General features: G+C 44.6%; 1 protein-coding gene across 3 annotated transcripts in view; it reads left to right on the top strand.

Annotated features, from left to right (window-relative positions):
- Positions 1–20,258, top strand: part of CAMK1D (calcium/calmodulin dependent protein kinase ID) — a 220,482-nt gene that overhangs the window by 122,962 nt on the left and 77,262 nt on the right. For all 3 annotated transcript variants that reach the window (XM_083819638.1, XM_083819639.1, XM_083819637.1), the window contains exon 3: positions 10,084–10,158. In XM_083819638.1, coding sequence (XP_083675764.1) covers positions 10,084–10,158 — 75 coding nt within the window. The remainder of the gene's footprint in view (positions 1–10,083; positions 10,159–20,258) is intronic.

Below are 20,258 nucleotides of genomic sequence, written 5' to 3' on the forward strand. Positions count from 1 at the left end.
TAAATAAAATAAATTGGCTTCCCAGTAGCTCAGTGGAGAGGAGGGGGGTTTCTGGCAGGTTTCTTCTGATGGGTTTGTCATGTGGCTCATCACTGCAGACCGAGCGTTTGAGTCAGACCAGTACTGAGATGCCAGCTAGGGATTGCACAGGAGAATTGAGAGAGCTGGGCTGTCCATCGTGGTCTGCAGGACAGAAATATGCAAGACTGGGACTCGAAAGCACACATGCTGGGAGAAGCAGAGCAATTACTATCCACCCTGCGCCCACAGACACTCCCACCACTTTTGGAGAGCATTCATGTTTCTCACTGTGGGATACAACTGCAGCTGGGCAAATCTGATGGCATTGACCCCTAGCATGGCAGCGAGGAACTGTAATGGGCTTTAATTATCACACACACACTCACACTGATGGGATTCAATAGAGGCTTGTGATTTACCAGGCTGCCCAGCAACAATTTGTGATAGCCCCATCTGCAGCGCTGAGCATGCAAGGGGCTCATCAAGCTCACTGGGAGGCAAAAAAGTTTATGCTCAGAATGCCATGTGTGCTTGGTTACCTGTTTGCTTTTCAGCTTTGCATGTGGAAAAAATGTGATTGTCCTCTGAGTACATAAATGATCCTCATTTTTTTGCCATTTCTTGTCCTTACCATCAGCAGTATGGGTCCACCTCAGCCGTACGTACTGGCTTTTAGGACAAACCAATAACTAAAGATCCTGTGCAAGCCACTGCTTTGAGTCCCAGCTGTGTTACCTGGGTGAAAGTTACATTTATTTCCCAAATGGTGGAATGAAATACTCAGTTTTGTTCCACCTCTCAGTCCCATGCTCCTCCAAACAGGCAGTTTTCCATGTTTCTGTGTAACTTCTGCGTGTGGGTGGTATAACATTCACCCTTCATTAGTATGTATTCAAACCAATGAAGGAGATAATAGTAGGCAACAACATCCCCGTGTCTGTGTCAAATGGATATTTCACGGATGGCAGAACTTTCTCTTCAGAAGTGTAGTATCTGCTGTCAGGTTGCAGATACCACCGAATGTATGTGTACATACTGCACTCATCCGAGAACCAGGAGGCTATGAAAAGAGCATTATACTCGTTTATTCACCCCTTCATTTGCTGTAAAGTAAATAAGAGCTTCAAATTTGGTGAGGCAAGGTACTGGGATAACCATCCTCCCCAGGAGTGTCAGCCTTTAGGGCAGTGTTTTTCATGGGTTTTGCAAACCAAGCCTCTTTTTTTTTTTTTTTTTTTTGTTAATTTTACATTTGCATGAAACCTCGTCAGAGCGAACCACCTCAGCCCAGGAGCTGCTCACCACTTTTAATGGCATGTAGCTCCCACATCTTCTGGGCAAGGGAGTGGGAACCCGCTATAATTACTGGCTGCACATGTAAACCCACACTCCTCCACACTGGAAAAACAGTGCCGCTGCCAACAACTAAAAGATGGTTCGCTGCTTTTGGCTGAGATAAATCCCTGCAGCCACTACTTTTATCTTTTTCACCTTTAATGATTAATTCATCATTAATATTTGTTTTGATGTGTTTCGAATTAAACAGTCTGGAGGTTTTTTCCTGAAGCTTTGCAAGCCTTTCTGAGTGCTGCCAATTGTGAGCCAGTGCTTGGAAACCCTCATTCCGATGGCTTGGTCTGCTTCTCGTGGAAATTGGGGATATTCCTGCAATCAGGGATGGCACTTACGTAGGGATATCCCTGCTGGCTTATAAGCAGGTGCAGGTCCTATTGTAGGAGTCCAAGCATGTTAGAAGGTTATTTGGTCCTAGTCTTCCTTCTAGAGCTGTGAGTTACTGCAATACAAGACCCAGAACTTGAATTTTGGTTTCTTTAAAGGCTACTGAGCAGCCTTCACATGAAAACACTCGAGACGAGCACTTATTTTCATATCTAAAATAAGCAGCTGGACACAGGTTTGGTACCTAAGTCTGGGTGTGCAGTCCAAGAAACCCTCACTTTTAGTCTCAAAGTGCCTACACTCGTTTGATGTTTGTATGGGATTACAGTCAACATCAGTGCCTAGTGAAAACCCATGTGTCTGTGCCGGGGATGTTCAGCCTTTGTCTGAGCTTTGTTATGATCTGGAGATGAGGCAGAACAGGGCATAACCTCAGCCTGTGTCCCAGGGAGGCAGCAAAGCCTGTGGGCTCACTCCTTGCATGCTTAATGCACACAGCAGCACAACAGCTGGAGCCAGCTACTTCTTCAGAAACTGTCAGGATACTGCCTTCAGCATCCCTTTGGCATCGTGCCTGGTGGCTGGAAGGTGCCACCAGAATGAAAATACACATGCTGTGTGGCTGAGGAGGTTCATACAGATCTCTCCCCTCCCTAGGAGAGAAACAAGCTATTTTTTAAGATGAGCAAAATTCCCCCTTTTTTCAAGCTGCACTGCAGAGCAGAGTAGTAAAGGAAGGATGCCTCCATGCAGGCTGCTCATCAGCAAGTGCCCCTGGCAGTGAAGAAGCCAGACCAGTTTCTGCTCACAAGATCTGGAGAAATTAGGAATGAAAAGAAGGATTACATGGTTCAGGAGTACAAGACGAGGTAGAGCACAGAACAGAAATGGTGAGGTGTACGTGGGTAGGTTTTGTCACAGCCAGTTAGTGCTACAGCTGCTGAACTACAAAACTTAAGTTTCCAGCTGTGAAACGTCTCCAAGTTGACATCACAGTGAAATCTCAAAGAATATATTGTGAATAAAGTACATAAGGCTGGCACTGATGCTATAGAAGAAGTGCAGTGCTGGGGAAGGAAGGCCATTGAAATGGTTGGAAAGATTTCTGGATCTTCACCCTTGAGGAGGAACGGGAGATCACGGAGGTGATGGGTAGGATCTGAAAGATGAAACTGAGAGGGAAGAACTTATATAAGCATGTGACAGAGTCTTTTGCCACATCCCCACCTTTTCCCCTTCTGGGCAGTTTGTGATACCCACAGGCAAGTCCTGGAGAAGGCAGCTCCATGGATAGCAGAAACACTCAGCACCATACTGGGACACACCTGCTCGAGACAAATCCCATCCCAGCTCATTTATTTACATACAGCAAATTACTTCTCAAACTGAAGTGCTAAATCAAAAAAACAACTAAACCAGAAAAAAATGAATAAATGGAAAATCATTGCCATCTTCTAAGGTTAATAGGAGAGGGCCTTTTGGTGGGCATTTGTCTTCTGAATTTTGGCTGCCCTGCTTTCTTTGAATGCCTGCTATGGGCTGCTTGCCACTGGCTACCAGTACTGGGGCTGAGGGAAGATAAATGAACTGATTCATCCCACCACGTTGGCCTTTGAGTCCCATCTTCCAAGGCATCCAGGGTCTTTCTCTCATTGCAAGTTTTCCAAAGCAGGCAGTATGACAATATTTCCTATCCACTCCAGTTAACATCACAGAAACACAGAGATCTTAAAGATGCTAGAGAAAATATTAATTTCCGTCCCATGTTGTGAACAGTCTGTGGTTTGCAGACCACATGTGACCTCAAAGTTCAACTCTTTTGCCTTCCAACCACAGAGGGTTAGCTATTCTGCCATATGGGGACTGAACCATCTGGCTTTGAGCTGGAATTAGCTCTCCCTTGCCCAGTCGATAGATCCAGCAAGGCAAGGTGGGCAGTATGGGTGGGAACAAAAGGTTTTGCAGTGAAAGGAGATCAGAGGAGGTCAAAAATGCCATCTGGACATGTGACATGGTTAGCAATATTTCTATCTTTCTGCTCACAGATAGAGTCCCCTTTTATTTTAAATGCAAGGGAGTATTCAACACTGAATTCAATACAGAATTCAATACTGAATCCAGTAATGCTCCTCCAGATCTTTGTGATAAGAAAATTAAGGATATAACTTGAAAAAAACAAAACAAAGCAAAACAAAACAAACAAACAAACAAAAACAGCTATCTAAGTGCAGTAGGGGAGAAAAGCAGGTGTTTTGGTTTTGTAAACTCTGTAGAGCCACTTTTGCTAAGAACAACAGACATCTGCCTGGTTTTGTTCACACCTCTGCTCTGTGTCTAGTGGAGGGTTCTCTAAGTTTCCCATTATTTGCATGTGTGTTTGTCAGTGAGAGCGAGGTAGACCACTGAACTGAGATGCTGGAGACCACAGCCCCTTCAATAGCCACAGAACCCATCACCGGTGCAGAGCCACGTGCACGTTGGCTGTTTGAGGGGGAAAGAGCTGCTATAAAGTCACTTTTTATAAGATACCAGGGAATCCATGGAGGAAAGAGACCTGATAAATATCAGCTGTGTGAAGAAGCCTGGACTGGAGCTTTCATTTCTTCTTTTCACACCAGAAAATCCACGTGGGAGGGAAACCTGGACGATGGGAGAAGTGTCAAGCCGAGCTCTGCTCATGCAAATAACAGTGAAGCTATATGGGGAATATCCATCTGCAAAATACCCACCCTGGAGGATGCTTGGGGACCGTGGGATAAGAAAGGGAGGGGACAGAGTTGGTGGTGTGGCTCCTTCCATCATTCATGTCCAGTTGATTTTCAAAGATCCAAGTTATAAGAGACCTCGCGTGGAGAGGAGGCACCACAAATCCCACCGCTCTCTCTCAGAGCAGAAATTGTGATTTAAACACTTCCCTTGGCCAAGGGGTGAATTCTTCAAACCTGTAGCCCCATGCTGCTGGCAAAACCCCTTGCGGGGCATAGGTGGAAATAACTGATTATTCATTTGCAAAGACATTTGGTTACCCATAGATACAAATCCTTACAGGATCCTTTGTTAGTTTGGGCTTTTGCAAAATTATTTGTGCTTTCTTGTGGCATTTCATCCCTGACACGTGCTGTTCGTGGAGGTGCAGCATTAAATGTCATGTCTTGAGAATGTAACACTCTGACTCAAAAAGAGTTGTTACATGGGAAACCTGCCCTACTTAAACAGCTCTCATGTTTGCCCAAGGTTTATGTACAGTATTCTTCTAACTGATCCTCGTTTTCAATGTTAAATATGATAGATGTTAATATAAGTGATTCAATCACAGTTTGTAGCATGCCTTTGCAGCTAGGAGATTTAACGTGCTCTCCTGCCAGCTTGGCAGCCAAAGGAACAGCAAAATCTGGGTCCTCGGCTTTCATCTGTGCTGCCCCTCTAATTAATGATCCGCAGCAATATGCAACCGCTTTTCTTTCATCTGCTTGGTCTCTGGGATGGTTGGGAGCCAGCAGAGGTGCACAGGAAGCTCAGTCATTAAAGGATTTAGCTTCCTTTATTGTACATCAACTTCCATATATCAATCCTTTGCTTAATAGCAACCTCCAGCTAAAGCCTGCAGAGTATTTTTTTTTTTTTTTGGTGAACGTTGAAGTGAGCTTTACCTGTTGGGGCTCGTTCTGGTCCTGTGGCACTTCTGCCCTTCCGGTAGCAGTGAGCGGGACGTGGTAGCTCTGTGCTGTCCAGTACTGAGGGTGGATTTTGGCATCACTGGGGCTCCACACCATGTACTCATCATTACGATGCCGCAGCACACCCAGCTCATCCAAATGCCACTCCTGGTCAAGTCAGGTCTTGTTTTATGGGCAGATTTCAGAGGAAGACGTTTCTGCATTTCAGCAGCACTGGGTGCTGTAGCAGTCAGGGAAAAATGACATGACCCCAAACACCCTTGCGCAACGACTCCACAGCAAGCAAAGGGGACCGGTCGGTGCTTGGTGCTCTGCAGCAGATCAAACGCTCTCCCGTCAGCCCTTGTTTGCACAGCTGCCATGCTCGGAAAAGCCACCTGAAGCCCTTGGTTGCTCTGTTCAGTTCATTCCTCTAAGTCCTAGCTAGCAATTAGATCATTGGATCATATATGCTATAGTTTCTTATATTCAATCTCTAAATACGTATATTAGATTGTTAGATTATTAGATTCAATTATTATCTATGCATTAGATTATTTATATTTTTATTAGATTTTTATATTCCATCTAATCTACAGTTTATAGTTCATGCATGTTGTATTGCTCAGGTACAGCACTGCCCCTGTTTGCTCGTGTTGCTGACACCTCCGTAAAAGCACATGAGCAGAATCACAGACTGGAAAGGCCAGAGGGAAAATCCTATGATTTTATTCAGTTGCATCTGCATCGTGCCTTGTGGCTCGTGTCTGCCTGCACAGCTTTCAAACCAGTGCTGCTCTGAATCTGATGAATCCATAATTTCTTTTTCTAGGTTTTTACTAGGATTGATCACTCGTATTTTTTTTCTATACTTAAATTTCCCTGATTCTCACTTCCACTTATTTTTTCCCCTTCTTTGTCCCCTGGACTCCACCAGGCCCTGGGTCTTGTAGCTGAATCTCACGGGAGGTGGCACCTTCCCTTTGCGTCAAACACAGGGGGATTTTGGGGGACACAGTAGGGTGTAGGAGATGGAAGCAGTGTCTGGGATTTGCCAGGAAGGAGGGAGAGCAGCCAGAAAAACATCAAGTGTGACAAAGTGGAGGTTGAAAGAGTGATAAGGGAGATTTCCTCAGCTGGATGTTTCCTTGTTTGCAACAATTTATATAAACTGATCTAAAATGCTTTATCCAAGCCCAGGTTTTGATGTTTGCTTTGGGGGCATTGTCAGCACAGTGCTCCTCCAGGAGAGGGAACTGGAATAATAAGGCTTTGGGTGATCTGCTTCGTCCTCCCATCAGACTGCAGAAAACCCTTTTAGCTTTTCTGCACGCTGCCTTTCCTCTGCAAAGTGAGAACAGCACCTTTGAAAAGAAAAACCCCCAGCAGGTGCTGAGGAGCTTGGGTAGCTGGGCGAGTACTTCTGCTAAGAGAGATCACCATGGGGCTGCACGGAGGCATTCTGAGGGTTAGCAGCATGAATCCCCGAACCTCTGAGATTCACTTGGTGCTTCTAAAAGGGGATAAAAGCAGAGTTAGTAAGCCATCCCCAAATCCCTCCTGATCTGTGACCATCAAGAAGCTGCCGCTGCATGGTGCTTTCCTCGGTTCTCGATTTACCCAAGCATCTGTGCAAGCCAGGAGCATCCGTCCCCATTCCCCGTGTGTCTGGTGCTGCTGAGGAGGGCCTCACACCTTCCCTGCTCCCCTCCGTGCTTTGCAGGGTGGACAAAATGCGGCGTCAGTAACGCACCCGATCCCACAAATCCCGAGGTGGTGTCGTAAAGAACGGTGTCGAGCCAGGGAGGCTTCATCATTTTGTAGCAGGGCTCTAGGCGATTGCTGTCCCGTGTTTTAGAGCAAGGAAAGGGGTGCACGAACTTGTGCAGATTGAGCAAAGAGCAGCAGCGGCTGCTGCTGGCTGCAGTGACCTCTGCTGGGAAGCACACAGCTGCTCGGCTTCACTGGCCCGACCTGCAGCTGGGTCTTACCCGTAGGCTTCTGCCCGAGCTAGCTCCATTGATTATCGCTATTTTCTAATTTTGAATTCCATTTTCCCTTAAATAGCATATCGTTCGGGATTCCCTCTGAGTATGGAAATGTTGTGCGAGCCAAGCGACGTGCGCTTTGGCAGGAATATTAAGCACTGCGTAACGCCGAGGTGAAGGCCCTGCTGATCATGGGGAGGCTGAGGCAAAGCAGAAATAAATGCCTCTGACCGTCACAGAGAGCCCCTCCAGTGCCAATGGTCGATGGGGTGGCTGTTGTGCATGGCTGTGATGCCCCAGGATATCTTCTTCCAAATATCCTCATCCCTACAGGGTGACTCCTTTTATTCTTTGGGGGTGATTCAGCTTCTGCTGCCTTCTTTCCCTTTCTTCTTGGGTCTTCTATCCCCTGTCTCTCTCCTTCATTCTGCTTTCGTTTCTCTCCCTGAGTCTTTCACCGAGGAATCGCTTTAAAGCTGAGCAAGTGCATCCGCCTTCAGACAGTGCAGCAGCACGGGGCCCATTTGCTTTGCAAATGAGGAAAGGGAGAAGGTCTTGTGGCAGCCCTCAGCCTGCAGTGCTGTGTGTCTGATGGGCTCCTCTCTGCCCTCTGCCACCCCAACTGCTCGTCTTTGTGGGTGCTCCCCCCCCGTCACCCATGGGCGTGCAACCTCTAGGTGTTGCTGGCAGCTGCCTCACAGGGCTTGGGTTGAGTTTGGAGAACCTCCGAGGTTCCCAAAATAAAAAGGAGGCTCTCGAAATAGAAAATAAAAATAGAAATGCAAAGCATTTGATTTGCCACACGTATATAGAAAGGCATTAATATATGTGTGCGGTAAAAATGTGCTGCAGACTATGTTGGAGGCTTTAAACAGCTATCACTACTGATATTAAAACTACCTTCTCAGTCATGATGGTATCAGGTACACAGACGATCACACGCCTGTGTGTGTGCATAAAGGAAAATGAATAAACATACATAAGAGTTTCCATTAAAAGTGAATATTTGCTGGAAATGCCTTTTGGGAACTAAGAGTGCCTTCAGCTCACTGAAACAAAGCAAAACTGTCCTTGCCCTACTTGCAACCCTTAAGGGACTGTACAAAGCCAAGCGGGTGGTCTATTGGTTTCCTGCTGTCAATAAGAAGAACTTGATTTGTGATGCGGTCTACCAGGAAATTTTGCTAAAATATCACAGGATTTTCCCGATATTTAAGCGAAGTGAAGAGCCTACTCACGTATTTGTTGCTCTGACATCCTGTAGTGTATTGTATTTAGGCTCACTTGTTGTTGATGTTAAATTTCCTGTACATGGAGGTCCTTATATGAACGCAGCTTTTGATGACTGATTGTGGGCATAAATTCAGGTCAGTCGTGATCTTTCTGGTGAATTCAGAGGAAATTGGATTAGTCTCTGTTCTTACGGGAAAGACCCTGCCAGGTGCAGAGGACCTTCTGCTCTCAGCATCATCACACAGACTTTGGGATGATTGGGAGTGCTGAGGACGAGGTCTTGATACATAATTAAGCTTTTTAATTAATCTTCTTGAACCTTGAGACATGTAGAGAGTTCTGCATTTGCTGATAACGCACTTTTACCTTCTTTCTGAGCATGTCCGTATGTTTAATAAGCAGACTGTACATGGCATTTCCCAGATTTGTCTTGCTCTTAAAACAATTGTCTGTAATTGGTGTAATTAATATTCTGCTCCTGGAGTTGTACTGGTTGTCTCTTTAGGACTTGCACAAGTTAAATGCATCCTTTGGAAATTGTTTGTTAAGTATTTAAGGAGCAAACCCAGAGAGGCTTTGCTCTGAGTAGTTAATTATATGTATGTTTAGAGAGATGATTTTTCTCTTTAAAGATAGCATTTTGACAAACCAGAGGTCCTTGAGGCTTGGTGGGAATGATCCATGCCCTTCGCCCACCTGCTGGGCTGTATTTCAAACCTGGTTTCCTTTAGAAGTGAGGTTTATGTCATCGCACGATCTGCCTGTGCATGTCCCTGGTGAGAAGTGTCAGCGGAGGCTCAGCCCTTAGGAGACATCAGAAAATCCACTTGGCAGATCACCAAATTCAGTCACTTTTCAGAAATTCTGTGTTTATGTAACTGCATTCAGAGGGAGAAGAAAGCAGCTCTATGGAGACTAAAGCAATTCTTGGGGGTGATGATTTGAAGGATTTCTTGTTCCATGTCATGAGGGTGTAGAAAACCCGCCTTTGGACAGAAAGCACGCGGTGCTTAATAACACTGCAGGGAAATTTGGGCATGCAGACTGGGTGTGACATCAGAGTGGGCCAAATTCAGTGGGAAGGAGCATGGGGCTATTGTATGGCCTCTGTACACATGCTCCAGCGTCTGCATGGGGGCAAATCCCTCCAGCCAGCACCCTGCCTCCATCCTCTTGTACCCAGCTTTGCCACTGTTTGGAAACTTCAACCTCCAAGCAACCATCTCCATTCATCTGACACGGGGTCTTTAGACCTCTAATGTCCCAAATACCTTACCATTGAACATTTTGACCTCACAGCAGATTGAGGGAATTTTCTGTGAGTAATAACAGAACTCTGGGCTGTAAAGCACTTGTCGCTGTTTATTTTGGTCAAGATCCTATTTTATGGTGCTGATTGGAGCACTGGCAAGTAGTGTCTAACTAAAAGTAGCCTTCTGTTTTGCAGCCCCTTTTAAAAAAAACTCTATTTAATCTTTTACTTACTTGTCTTATGTTTTTTTCAGGATCAAGCATGAAAATATAGTTGCCCTGGAAGACATCTATGAGAGCCCAAACCATTTATACCTGGTCATGCAATTGTAAGTACTGAACTTAATCAAGTTTCTGTGGCAAAATTGCCAACTCTTCTTGTTCTCATTTTGTTCTTTAGCTCAAAAGATGAGATAAGTGAGAAGTATCTGTCTTGTGTGCTGCTGTCTGCAAAATCTCTGGCTGGTGATTAAAATAAACCTTCAGGTGTGATGGGCTGTATTGTCGCAAAACTGGGAGCTGAGGTGTCTTGTGAATGGTCTTGCAGAAATTAAATCAGAGTAAACAGGGGATCCCTACGGGATCAGAACTGGCCCCATGTACATGGAATTGCCACACATGGTTTAGTCCTCTGGTGACTCAACAGATACATGGCCTGTCCTGAGCAAGAACTAACCCAAGATGCCACTATGTGCATGGGTGGTAGATTTGCAAGAAAGCTTGTCTCAGCAGCAGGACCATCTCATAGCATGTTCCTTGACATGTGTCTCTCACCAGAGTCCCTCTTGTTCCCCATTTTCCCCCCACGTTCTAAGAAGAACAGGACCCCATCAGGTACGTGATGTGTTGTGGCTGAGCTAGCCCTCCTGTCATATCCACTTGGTGGGGAGGAGGGAAGTGATGCTCATGCTTTTTTTGAGCAGAGCAGATACAGGGCAGAGGGATAAAGTGCATCAGTGAAGAGCCAGGTGTGCTATAGGGGAGCTTGGAGCATCTGACAGAGGCAGCTCTGGAGTTGAATACCCTGCAGCAAGCTGTTGGGGACCAGATTTCATTAGTAGCTATCCTGCTGGCAGTGTGGGAGAAATAGTGCCCTACACATTTTTAGTTTGTGTTTGTAGTCCTACGTTTCTGCCCAAAATGCTGCAAAACAATTTGCACAGGCACGTCAGTGTTATGCAAATTCCAGCACGCCAGCTGGATTGTGGGAAGTACCAGTTTCAAGACCAGCTGATTTACAAATCCTTATTTGTGTTTCGGTAATTACTCCTAGTTATTATTAACTTGCTTAATGTAGAGTAACCCTCACTTTTCCAAATTTCTTATGTCCATATCATTGGCTTATCTAAGATGTAGGGCTGTAATTGTAGGTAACACTGAATATGTTAGTATAAACAGAAAGGAATAGAATAGTTCAGCTGGAAGGGACCTTCAGAGATCACCTCGTCCAACTGCCTGACCACCTTAGGGCTAACCAAAAATTAAAGAGTATCATGGAGGGCATTATCCAGATGCCTCTTGACCACTGACAGGCACAGGGCGTCAGCCACCTCGTTAGGAAGCCTGTGCCAGTGTGTGACCGCCCTCACATTAAAGAATTTTTTCCTAATGTCCAGGCTGAAACTGCCCCAGTGCAGATTTGTGTCATTCCCATGTGTTCCCATGTGCATTGCTGGTGACCAGGGACAAACTACTTGCTCCCAATTCAACATTTAGCTAGGAAACTATTCCTCCAGTCATAGCTGTGTTTGTAAACCCAGACAAATTATTATTTCCCAAGGACCAAGCATTTAGCTGTTGTAAAGAGACATGGTTTCACCAAAGAGCATGGTGGTGGGACATCTGGCTGAAGTCAGCAGCTGGGAACCCATCTGGAGAGCTCAGGGCTGTGGCTCCTTCTTCAGCTGGAATGAAGAATCAAAATTTTGGGAACATTTTGTTTGAATTTGGGCACATATCTGAGTGTGACCAAGTGACAGCAATGTAAACTCCCACTCATGCAGAGCTTGTGTGATGAAACTCGTACGTGTTGTGCACTTATTCAGCCTCAGCTATGGGGTAAAACATATTAGCTTAAGATTCTTTTATTAAAGACAGTTAATACTGTGTCAGGTTGTTTTTAGCCCTACTCACTGCTGCAAATCAAGACAAGGCTGCGTTGGCCTGTGTTCTGCACAGGCTATATCCTATGAATAACCTTCTGCGCTCTTTTCAAAAAGGGTTGTGCAGTGCCAAGGTGGAGAGGATGAGAGCATGGTCATCCTCATCACCGTGGGTGTCACATCAAGGATGGTGCAACCTCTGCACCCCCCTTCTGTTCCGGGTTTCCATCAATAGCTGGGATTTGGGGCTGCATCTCTGCAAAGTTCAGAAGACTCAGAATCAATTCTGCATGCCTCCTTTCCCGGTTTCCATCAGGGAGAAGGCATGCATGAATAATCTCTTGTTTCCAAGGTAACACCAACTTGTTGATACAATAGCTCCGAAGCATTGCATGGCATGAGGTATCTATTTGTTTACATCTCTGCCCTATTTATTATTAGATTCCTTGTGGGATTTTTAGCTTCTGATTTTTTTTGTATAATTCTCGTAATCGAGGCAACGGTTATGAACTTTTAAAACTGGGGTTTGGTGTGAAGTAGAAGTGGTTGTGATCAAGCAGGTTCCTGGAAGCCCCATTAAGATAAAAATAATAGGGGGTAAAATTAGGACCAAAGATCTGTATCATGGGCAGAGCAGATCTCAAATCCACGTGCCCTTCTCCGTGACTCACTGCTTTCTAAGCGGGCACTTACTCACAATTGCCAAAGGAGATTTTCTGTTGCACGGGCAGCATTTTCATCACCAGCTTTCAGAGCACTCCTTGCAGTTTTGGGGAAAATCCACGTTTACAGCCCCTGAGCATCTCATAGCTCACCGTGGGAGAAGGCTGTTGGAAGCACTCCATACCCCTGTGTATGTTTACCCTCTAGTACATCTGCTATTACTTGAAAGCTGTGCTTGTTAGCCAGCCATCCTAAAGGATAAGTATTGCACCTCGTTTGCTCTGTCAAAGATATGGGCAGGCACAGGTGTCAGTGTCTGTGCTGGAGCTCGTAGGAAAGGAGGTGAAGAGGCGGCTGTCTGCGTCTACTTGATGCTTGATTTATTCCTGCAAGTCCCTCTGGGAGCTGTTCCCAGGGTTAGGTAGCTGTTGGTGAATGTCCTGTGTGTTTCCTGGCATGTTCTTGTGGAAATCTCATCTCCAGCTTCGGTTTCAAGCCCTTACTTTTACATACTTTTTATACAAGCCATCATAAAACTGTTTTGTCCCAGCCCTGTTACTGCAAGGTAGACCAGAGACCAGCTCAGGGATCTCCAGATCAGACAGCTCAGATTTTCACGTGCTGTCTCCAGGCATTTTTCTGTTTCTTAGAAATGGCTGGGCCATTATTCCTTCTTTTATTTACCTCAAATACAGGATACCTCAATCCAAGAACAAAGACAAACACCAAAATACTCAAGATTTCATTCATTCTGGATGCTGGGTGAGATTTCCCCAGAGGATATCAGGGAAGACGGGAAAATAAAGTAATTTCAGAAATAAAAGCTCTATTGAACTATGTCTTGACATGACAGTAAACTTTGTTAGTGAGCAATTGCAGGTTGCTACTGGATCCACCTGGTAAGAATTACCCCACCTGTATTCTAAACTCTCTGCCTCACTTCATCTTGCCAGTATAAGGAAATTTCCTGTTGTGGTTAGTATTGTTACATGCTAACATTTCATTGGCATAAACGGTCTCTTTGGATATTGATGATTCATCTTCTGCATGCTGGAAAGCCATGCGTAAAAACGGATTTACATAAACACGCATTTTCCGTCTAAGTGCTATGGGACCGTCTGGATGTGCTGTTTCAGAAGGTGCTGCCCGCGCAGGTCAGAACAGATCCCCAAAGCTCGGCTCTGACTTCATCCGTATTGTTTGACTGCATCAGGGCGTGAAGCAGCAAAGTTTGGTCTCCTGAAGGTCTGTGTGCGCCCTCCATTGGGCATGGGCCACGCACGAGTCCCCTCTGTGCCTCCACGGAGATGCGTTGCTCATGGCCACGGCCAAGGGGCTGGAGATGTTGCCTCTCCAAAAGGATATGGGCCACGTTAAAAATCAATGGAGATGCTCTCCTTGCTCTCCTTTATTCAGCCATTTGTTTAAAATGTGTAAGAACGTAATATTTTTGGTATCTCCAATCTTCTGATGAAGTTGAAGTTTGCCCGATGGGTCAGAAGTCAGTAGGGTTGACAAAATGAGATGGACAGACATCAACAACATGTGCCTCACTTCCTTTGGAAAACTGGCTAAAAAAAAGGTCTAACAGGCACCTCCAAAGCTTATGGCATTCACCTGGCCTGTCCTTAAAAACCTCCAGTCACACTGTCCCCAGGGAATCAACACCGCTGCTTAATGCTGATGGGTATGGAGCTTTCCCTAATTACTACATCTTCCGGGCTGCGATTTAAACTTGTGCTGGAAGTCTTATTTCTCTAATTCCTTCTGAAGGTAACAAGGCTGTTCAAATGGCTAAAGGTTACTCTAGCAGGCCCTGCACATAGCTAGGTAAAGTCTTGATTGAATCTCAACACCTACCTTGGAGTTTCTCTGCACTTTTTTCACACCAAGCATAGTGCCAAATTCAGAGAAGTTTCCAATACCAGGGGCTCAGGGCATGCTCCGGTGAAGCTCTGCAACATCGGAGCTAAGTTTTGCTATGTTTCAGAAGGACATGGGGGTTTCTAGCAGCACTAATGTCTCAGAGCTGAGAAGAAAGGGAGGCAGGTGCATGGTTCAGGGTCTGGTTTGAGATCTTCGGGATCCTGAGAAGCAAAAGCTCCATCAGTGGGCTCCTTCAACCCAAGAGTGACCTTCTCTGTAGAAGGGCTGTTTTACCCAGATCCTGTCAGTCTGTGTTCCTGATTCCCAAAGAAGCTGGAGGATTTCGCCCAAATGAGGTTGTCTGAGGCCATGTTGTCACTGCTCAGGGCAAGTTTTTATGGAGAGCAGCCTGCTGCAGCTGACCCCGAAATGCTTCTCCCCACCTCTGCAAAAAACAACCCAAACTGAGCTTAATATCCTGACCTGAGGGGTTTTCCAGCTTGACATCTTAATTCTGCTGAATTATTCAGATTTCCAGCACAGAAAAGCCAAGGTGATGGGGGCTCCCCCAGAGCTCATACACAGAGAGCCCAGTCTTTTGCAGGCCCAGGGTTTCGGTGCTCCATTTCTGCTGTTTATCAGCTTTCCCCTGCCACACGTAAGCTTGTTATAACCCTGCAAGAGAGGTATCTTAGACAGGCATGCACCTACCTGCAGTACAATCTACAGAAGTTTTTATTATTACTGGAACCTACAGCGCTTGTGATTTTGCTTTCCACCTGTATGCTTTGCAAATAAGCTTGCAAGGCAAGTGGAGTGCTAAGCTGTGATTAAGTGCTGAATTCCCTTTGTTTTTTTTTGAAAGCCAAATGCCTGAGCACACTCCAAGAGCAGCAGAGCATGGACAGGCTTTGCAAGTGACATTTCAATGAAAATATTCAGCCTCCAAGAAAAACAACAGACAATTGAGGGAAGTGCCTTGTTTGCCAGGTTCCTTAAGGAGCCTAGCAAGGACGCGCTGTGTTACAAAACAGTGATACTCGCGCCAAGCCGCTATCACATCAGGATGCTAATTAAAGCAAAACATAGATCTGCTGCACCGCATTCCTTAGATGGGATTTATTCCGTACTTGTTTTTTGTGCCCATAAAGCATTTTGTAAAAGACAGAAGGAAATATCCCTTCATTCACAATGAGACTTATATGAACAAGAAAAGCCAGCTGAGTTCTTTAGCAGCAGAAAATACTTATGTCCAAGCAGCTGAGAGAAGCCCCTCACATCACTGCTTTCTGCGGATGGTGTATATATTATCATTATTAATAATTATAGTAATGGCAACAGGAGAAACAACTCCAGAAGTGAACAACTCTGGAGCTGATTGACTGGGGGATTCACTTGGTTTTGTGGGATAGGATGGGTTATTTCCAATACTCCTGGCTCATACGAGGCATTTCAAATTAATGCCTGGTACCCACTGAAAATGCACTGGGTCTATGTTGAAAGGATTGCATCCATGCTTCTGGCACCTCATCATGCTGCACGGGAATAAGATGATAAATTTATGTGGCAGTTGGCTCTCAGAGGGTTTATTGACTAGCACACTTTATGGAGGGGCCAGGGAAAGACCTGCTCTCAGTTCCTGGTCAAACAAATGTTCACAAATTTTACTTTTTTAAAAATTAATTATTTATTTATTTTTGAGCAAATGTTGCCTATGAACTACAGCCTGAGGAAGGCTGGTGCACATTTGGGCACACCAGGAAGGAGACTTCAAGTTGCCAAGTGAGCTTTGCTTGGATTTTGACAAGGTTGAGCAGAGCTTTAGGGGCTCTAGTTAGAAAGACTTCGTTTTGACACAGTTTGTGGGAAGAAGCATCAATGATGTGGGCAAAAAAGCCTTTGGGAGTCGGCAGTGGAACAAGAAACGGTACTAGCTCTGTCCTGTGGTTGAGAAAAAGCCTTTTGGTGTTTCTATGGACCAGAGTATTTTGAACAGGGGATAGGATGCTGCACAAGGAACAGCTCTCCAAGGATGGATCCAGCTGGTGAACACAGAAAATGAAGTGGGACAGCAGCAACAGGGTTGAGTACATGTGGCACGACTGGGAGAACCAGGCATGACTGTGGGAGAAGTGCTCAGAAAAATGAAGCCTAGGCTCATCACAGCCTTCGATATGGACATATTGCAAGTGTGCACCCAGACTGCAGAGCTGGGATGTTAGACTCTGAACTCTTCCTCACTGCTTGGGCATGTACAACACAGGTTTTGTTTTCAGACCGTTTCTAGTGCTTAATGCAGTCAGAGCATGGGCTATCAGTATAGCTCAAAAAAGGTATGTTTAAAAAAAAAAGCATGCCTTATCAAGGTCTTCAAAGACTTATTGACTGAATAACACAGGTCACCCTGTTGCAAGGTTAAGGGAATTAATCTCACTGTACTTCAGTACTTTCCCACAAGAGCTTTGCAAGTTCTGAGCAATTCATAAACTGACCCCTGGCATCATGCCCCTGGGAAATGGGTGGTAGTTATTAATCCAGCATCAAGTTCACATTTTTTAATTTTGGGAGACGAGATTATTACATCAGTTGAGTTACGCTGGTAAGTGCTCAATAGGAAGGACTGTATCTCCTTTTCCAGTGGTTGAGGGGTTATAAGCAGACCAGGAAAGATTAATGTCAAGGCAGAGATCAGGGCATGAACAGATTTGTTGGTAACAGATAGACCACAGAGTGATCTCCAAGATAAATTCTAGACACCTGCAATTGCCAGGATTGGATATGGTCCTAAAAGTGCAATACGCTCTCATCAGCTGGTCCTAGCTGCCCTGAGGACTTGGGCTTCTGTTTGCTTGTGGCTCTGGCAGGACTTTTAGTAGCTCCTGCTCCCCTGTCCTCTCCAAACAAAGCACCTTCTCCTGGGAATGGCGATGAACAGCAACCCTGTTGCTTCCTTGCAACTGTTTTATGTCTAAGGATTTCAGCCCTGGTTAGGAGCGGGACATTTTACAGCCCTTGTACATCAGTGTAGCCTTCCCTCAGAGAGAGAGAAATGAGAATCTTCTTCTTCTTGGGGACTGTGAAGGACTTTCTCATGATGATTTCCAAAACCTTTTGTAGGCAGTCTCCTTCAAGAGGTGCAGACAAATGCCAATGTCCTTGCTCCTAAAATTGCACTCTTTATCAATAGCTTAGTATGAAGAGTCTCATATGGACTCTGACACATTAGCAAGGCAACACTGAATTTTTTTATTTTCAATCAAAGCGCTGTGCTACACCTGATGAGGAGTGATCCTTTTTCTTCTGTAGCCTTGGGAATGAAGAGATAATAGAGAAATTTTTCCACATTTTCCTTGAACAGACACCGTTGTAATGTTTCCTTCTGCAGAAATGTGAACGATTCAGATGAAAATGGATCTTTTCTTTAAGAGATTTATTGTTGTGAAACTGCTCTTTTCAATAAAGATAACAAGAGGTTTGTCCAAACCTCCCAATAAACCTTGTTCTAAAGTATTATTCTTAAAAGTTGCAGAAAGACTTGGAGGGCTCATAAATCAGATGGGCATACAATTATCTTCGGGTGAATACAGTAAAGAGTCCTTTCTGAGGGTATTCATTCAGGGCCATTCCCCCTCCTCACTGCAAACCCTACCACACTCCCCAAAGAAGGGAATGAGGGAAGGGAATGAGCCCAAAATTAAAAACTTGCTTGGTGTAATGTCCAGTCTCCAGCAAGGACTGGCAGCAAATCCTTAAGGCAAAAGTATGTGAGTTGATTGTTGCATTTTTTTTTTTTTTTTTTACAGCGATAGCAAAATTTTGGCAGTATCGACTTGAGTCTCTTCCATCAGCAGCTCCTTTGCTAACTCCCCACTGCAGCTGGGCACGGGGGCATACGTGCCCCTATTGTATAGCTTGGGCTGGCGTAGGCGATTTGCAGGGCAGCAATATATATCCGCCAGCAACCCTTTATAATATCACTGCTTCTCTGAGAGCAGGAGTGGGGCCTTTCTCTCCGAACAGCAGGCAGGTGGCTATTTAGAGCGCTAGCAATTTACACTCCATTCTGTTGGCTTTGGATAACCATCTCATTTCTTTCATGCCTTGCCCACAAGTTTCATCGCCGCCGATGTTTGCGTAGTAACTGAATTGCTCTCGCACATTTAGTTCTGCATCTCTCGGTACCTGGTAATTTACGCTGTGGTGCACTTACTGCCTGCACTAAAATCAATTAAATAGCTGGTGTTGGCTTCAGGAGGAAGGGGCTTTGCAGCAAGGCAGATAATAAACGTTAAATCTATATATGCCCCAGCATGAGAATTCATTATGAGATGGTAGGATGCCTCTTGGGCACTATGCGGAGGCATTCTGATTAAATGGTTACACGCCCTTAAACAGAAAAGGACTTTCATAACAGCCTGGAAAGCTTTGAATTGAAATAACATGGCACTGAAGCAAAATGCAAAATTAAAATCACTGCTCACAGGTTTGTCCTTTAACGTGGTGGCACTGTTATTGAAAGTTGTTTTTCCCTCTGAGTTGTCTTCTGGAGGAAGGCTGTACAGGCTGGAGACAGTAGGAGGCTCACAACAGTTTCATGTCAGTGTGTACCAGAAGATATCTAATGGATTTGTGGCCAAAAAAACGCTTAATTTCCCAAGCATATCTCAGCTTCAACCTTTCTTTAAGGTAATATAGTCAGGTTATTCTGCTCCAGAGCCTATAAGACAGCCAGTGTTGCACTAACTTGCAGTTGTATTTTTATTGTCTTATCAAGAGGCTCTGTGTAAAACTTTTGGAAGACCCCATCAAGCAAGGTGATGATGAAGCATTATTACCCCATACAAAAGCTTTTTGTATTCACTCTGAAAGAGACGATCTTTTGCTTTACTTTTTTTTTTTTTTTCTTCTGGAACCTTCCCCCAAAGACTCTACACAGCACATATTTTCAAAGCCAGGGAGATTCATACAGCTTTATGTGGCTGGGGTCAGGACTCTAAACGGGATTATGTAAAATGTAGATTTTTTAATGGAAATACCAGTTCCTGTCTAAAATCCTGTTTTGACTTTCTTTGGTAGTGCTGTGGTTACCTCTTTTGAAAGAAACAATTTTCATAGAGCTAAAGAAGTTCTTGCCATAGTTTTCTGCTTTAAACATTCTCCCTTGGAAAAGTTTTCAATGGAAAAAAAATCTGGGGTTGATTTTTATATTTTTTCCACCTGAAACAGTGGTTAAGTCTGTTGTAGCCAAACTTTTACTTTTTTAAGCATTTTATAGAAAAAGAAAATACTGTCACTGGTGAAGCTTTTCTTTGATGCATTTATAGAACATGTGCTCTTTTTATTCTGATCATGCTGCATGTTTATATCTTAACCTGTAAAGGCTGTTTTTCCCTTAAACTGGAGGAAAAGAGAGTTAAGAGGCCCAAACCCTTGTGTCTCTATTTTTCTTCTTCTCTTAGACAAAATTCCCATTTGTGCCTGTGTGATCCTGGTGTAGTTGTCAACGAATTTCTAGACTGGAGTGCTGAAAACGTTTTGGAGGAATTTGATGTTTATTCTGTCTGATTATTCTCTTAGTAGCATTTAACCATTTCATAATTCTTTTTTCTTAATCCCCAATTGATAATACTCCAAGGAGCGCTTGGGTTGGAGGTAGGGAAGCCTTTAAATGTCCATGAAAAGAAGATATTTCTTCCAAAAATGTATTGTAATGAAAAAGAACTCAGAAACATTCTTAAACCCACTGAAAGAAAGTGGAGATATTAAGACCTACTTAAGCATACAAAGAGATAAAATAA

Source organism: Anser anser (genome assembly GCF_964211835.1).
Source record: "Anser anser genome assembly, chromosome: 1".
Classification (NCBI taxonomy): Eukaryota; Metazoa; Chordata; class Aves; order Anseriformes; family Anatidae; genus Anser; species Anser anser.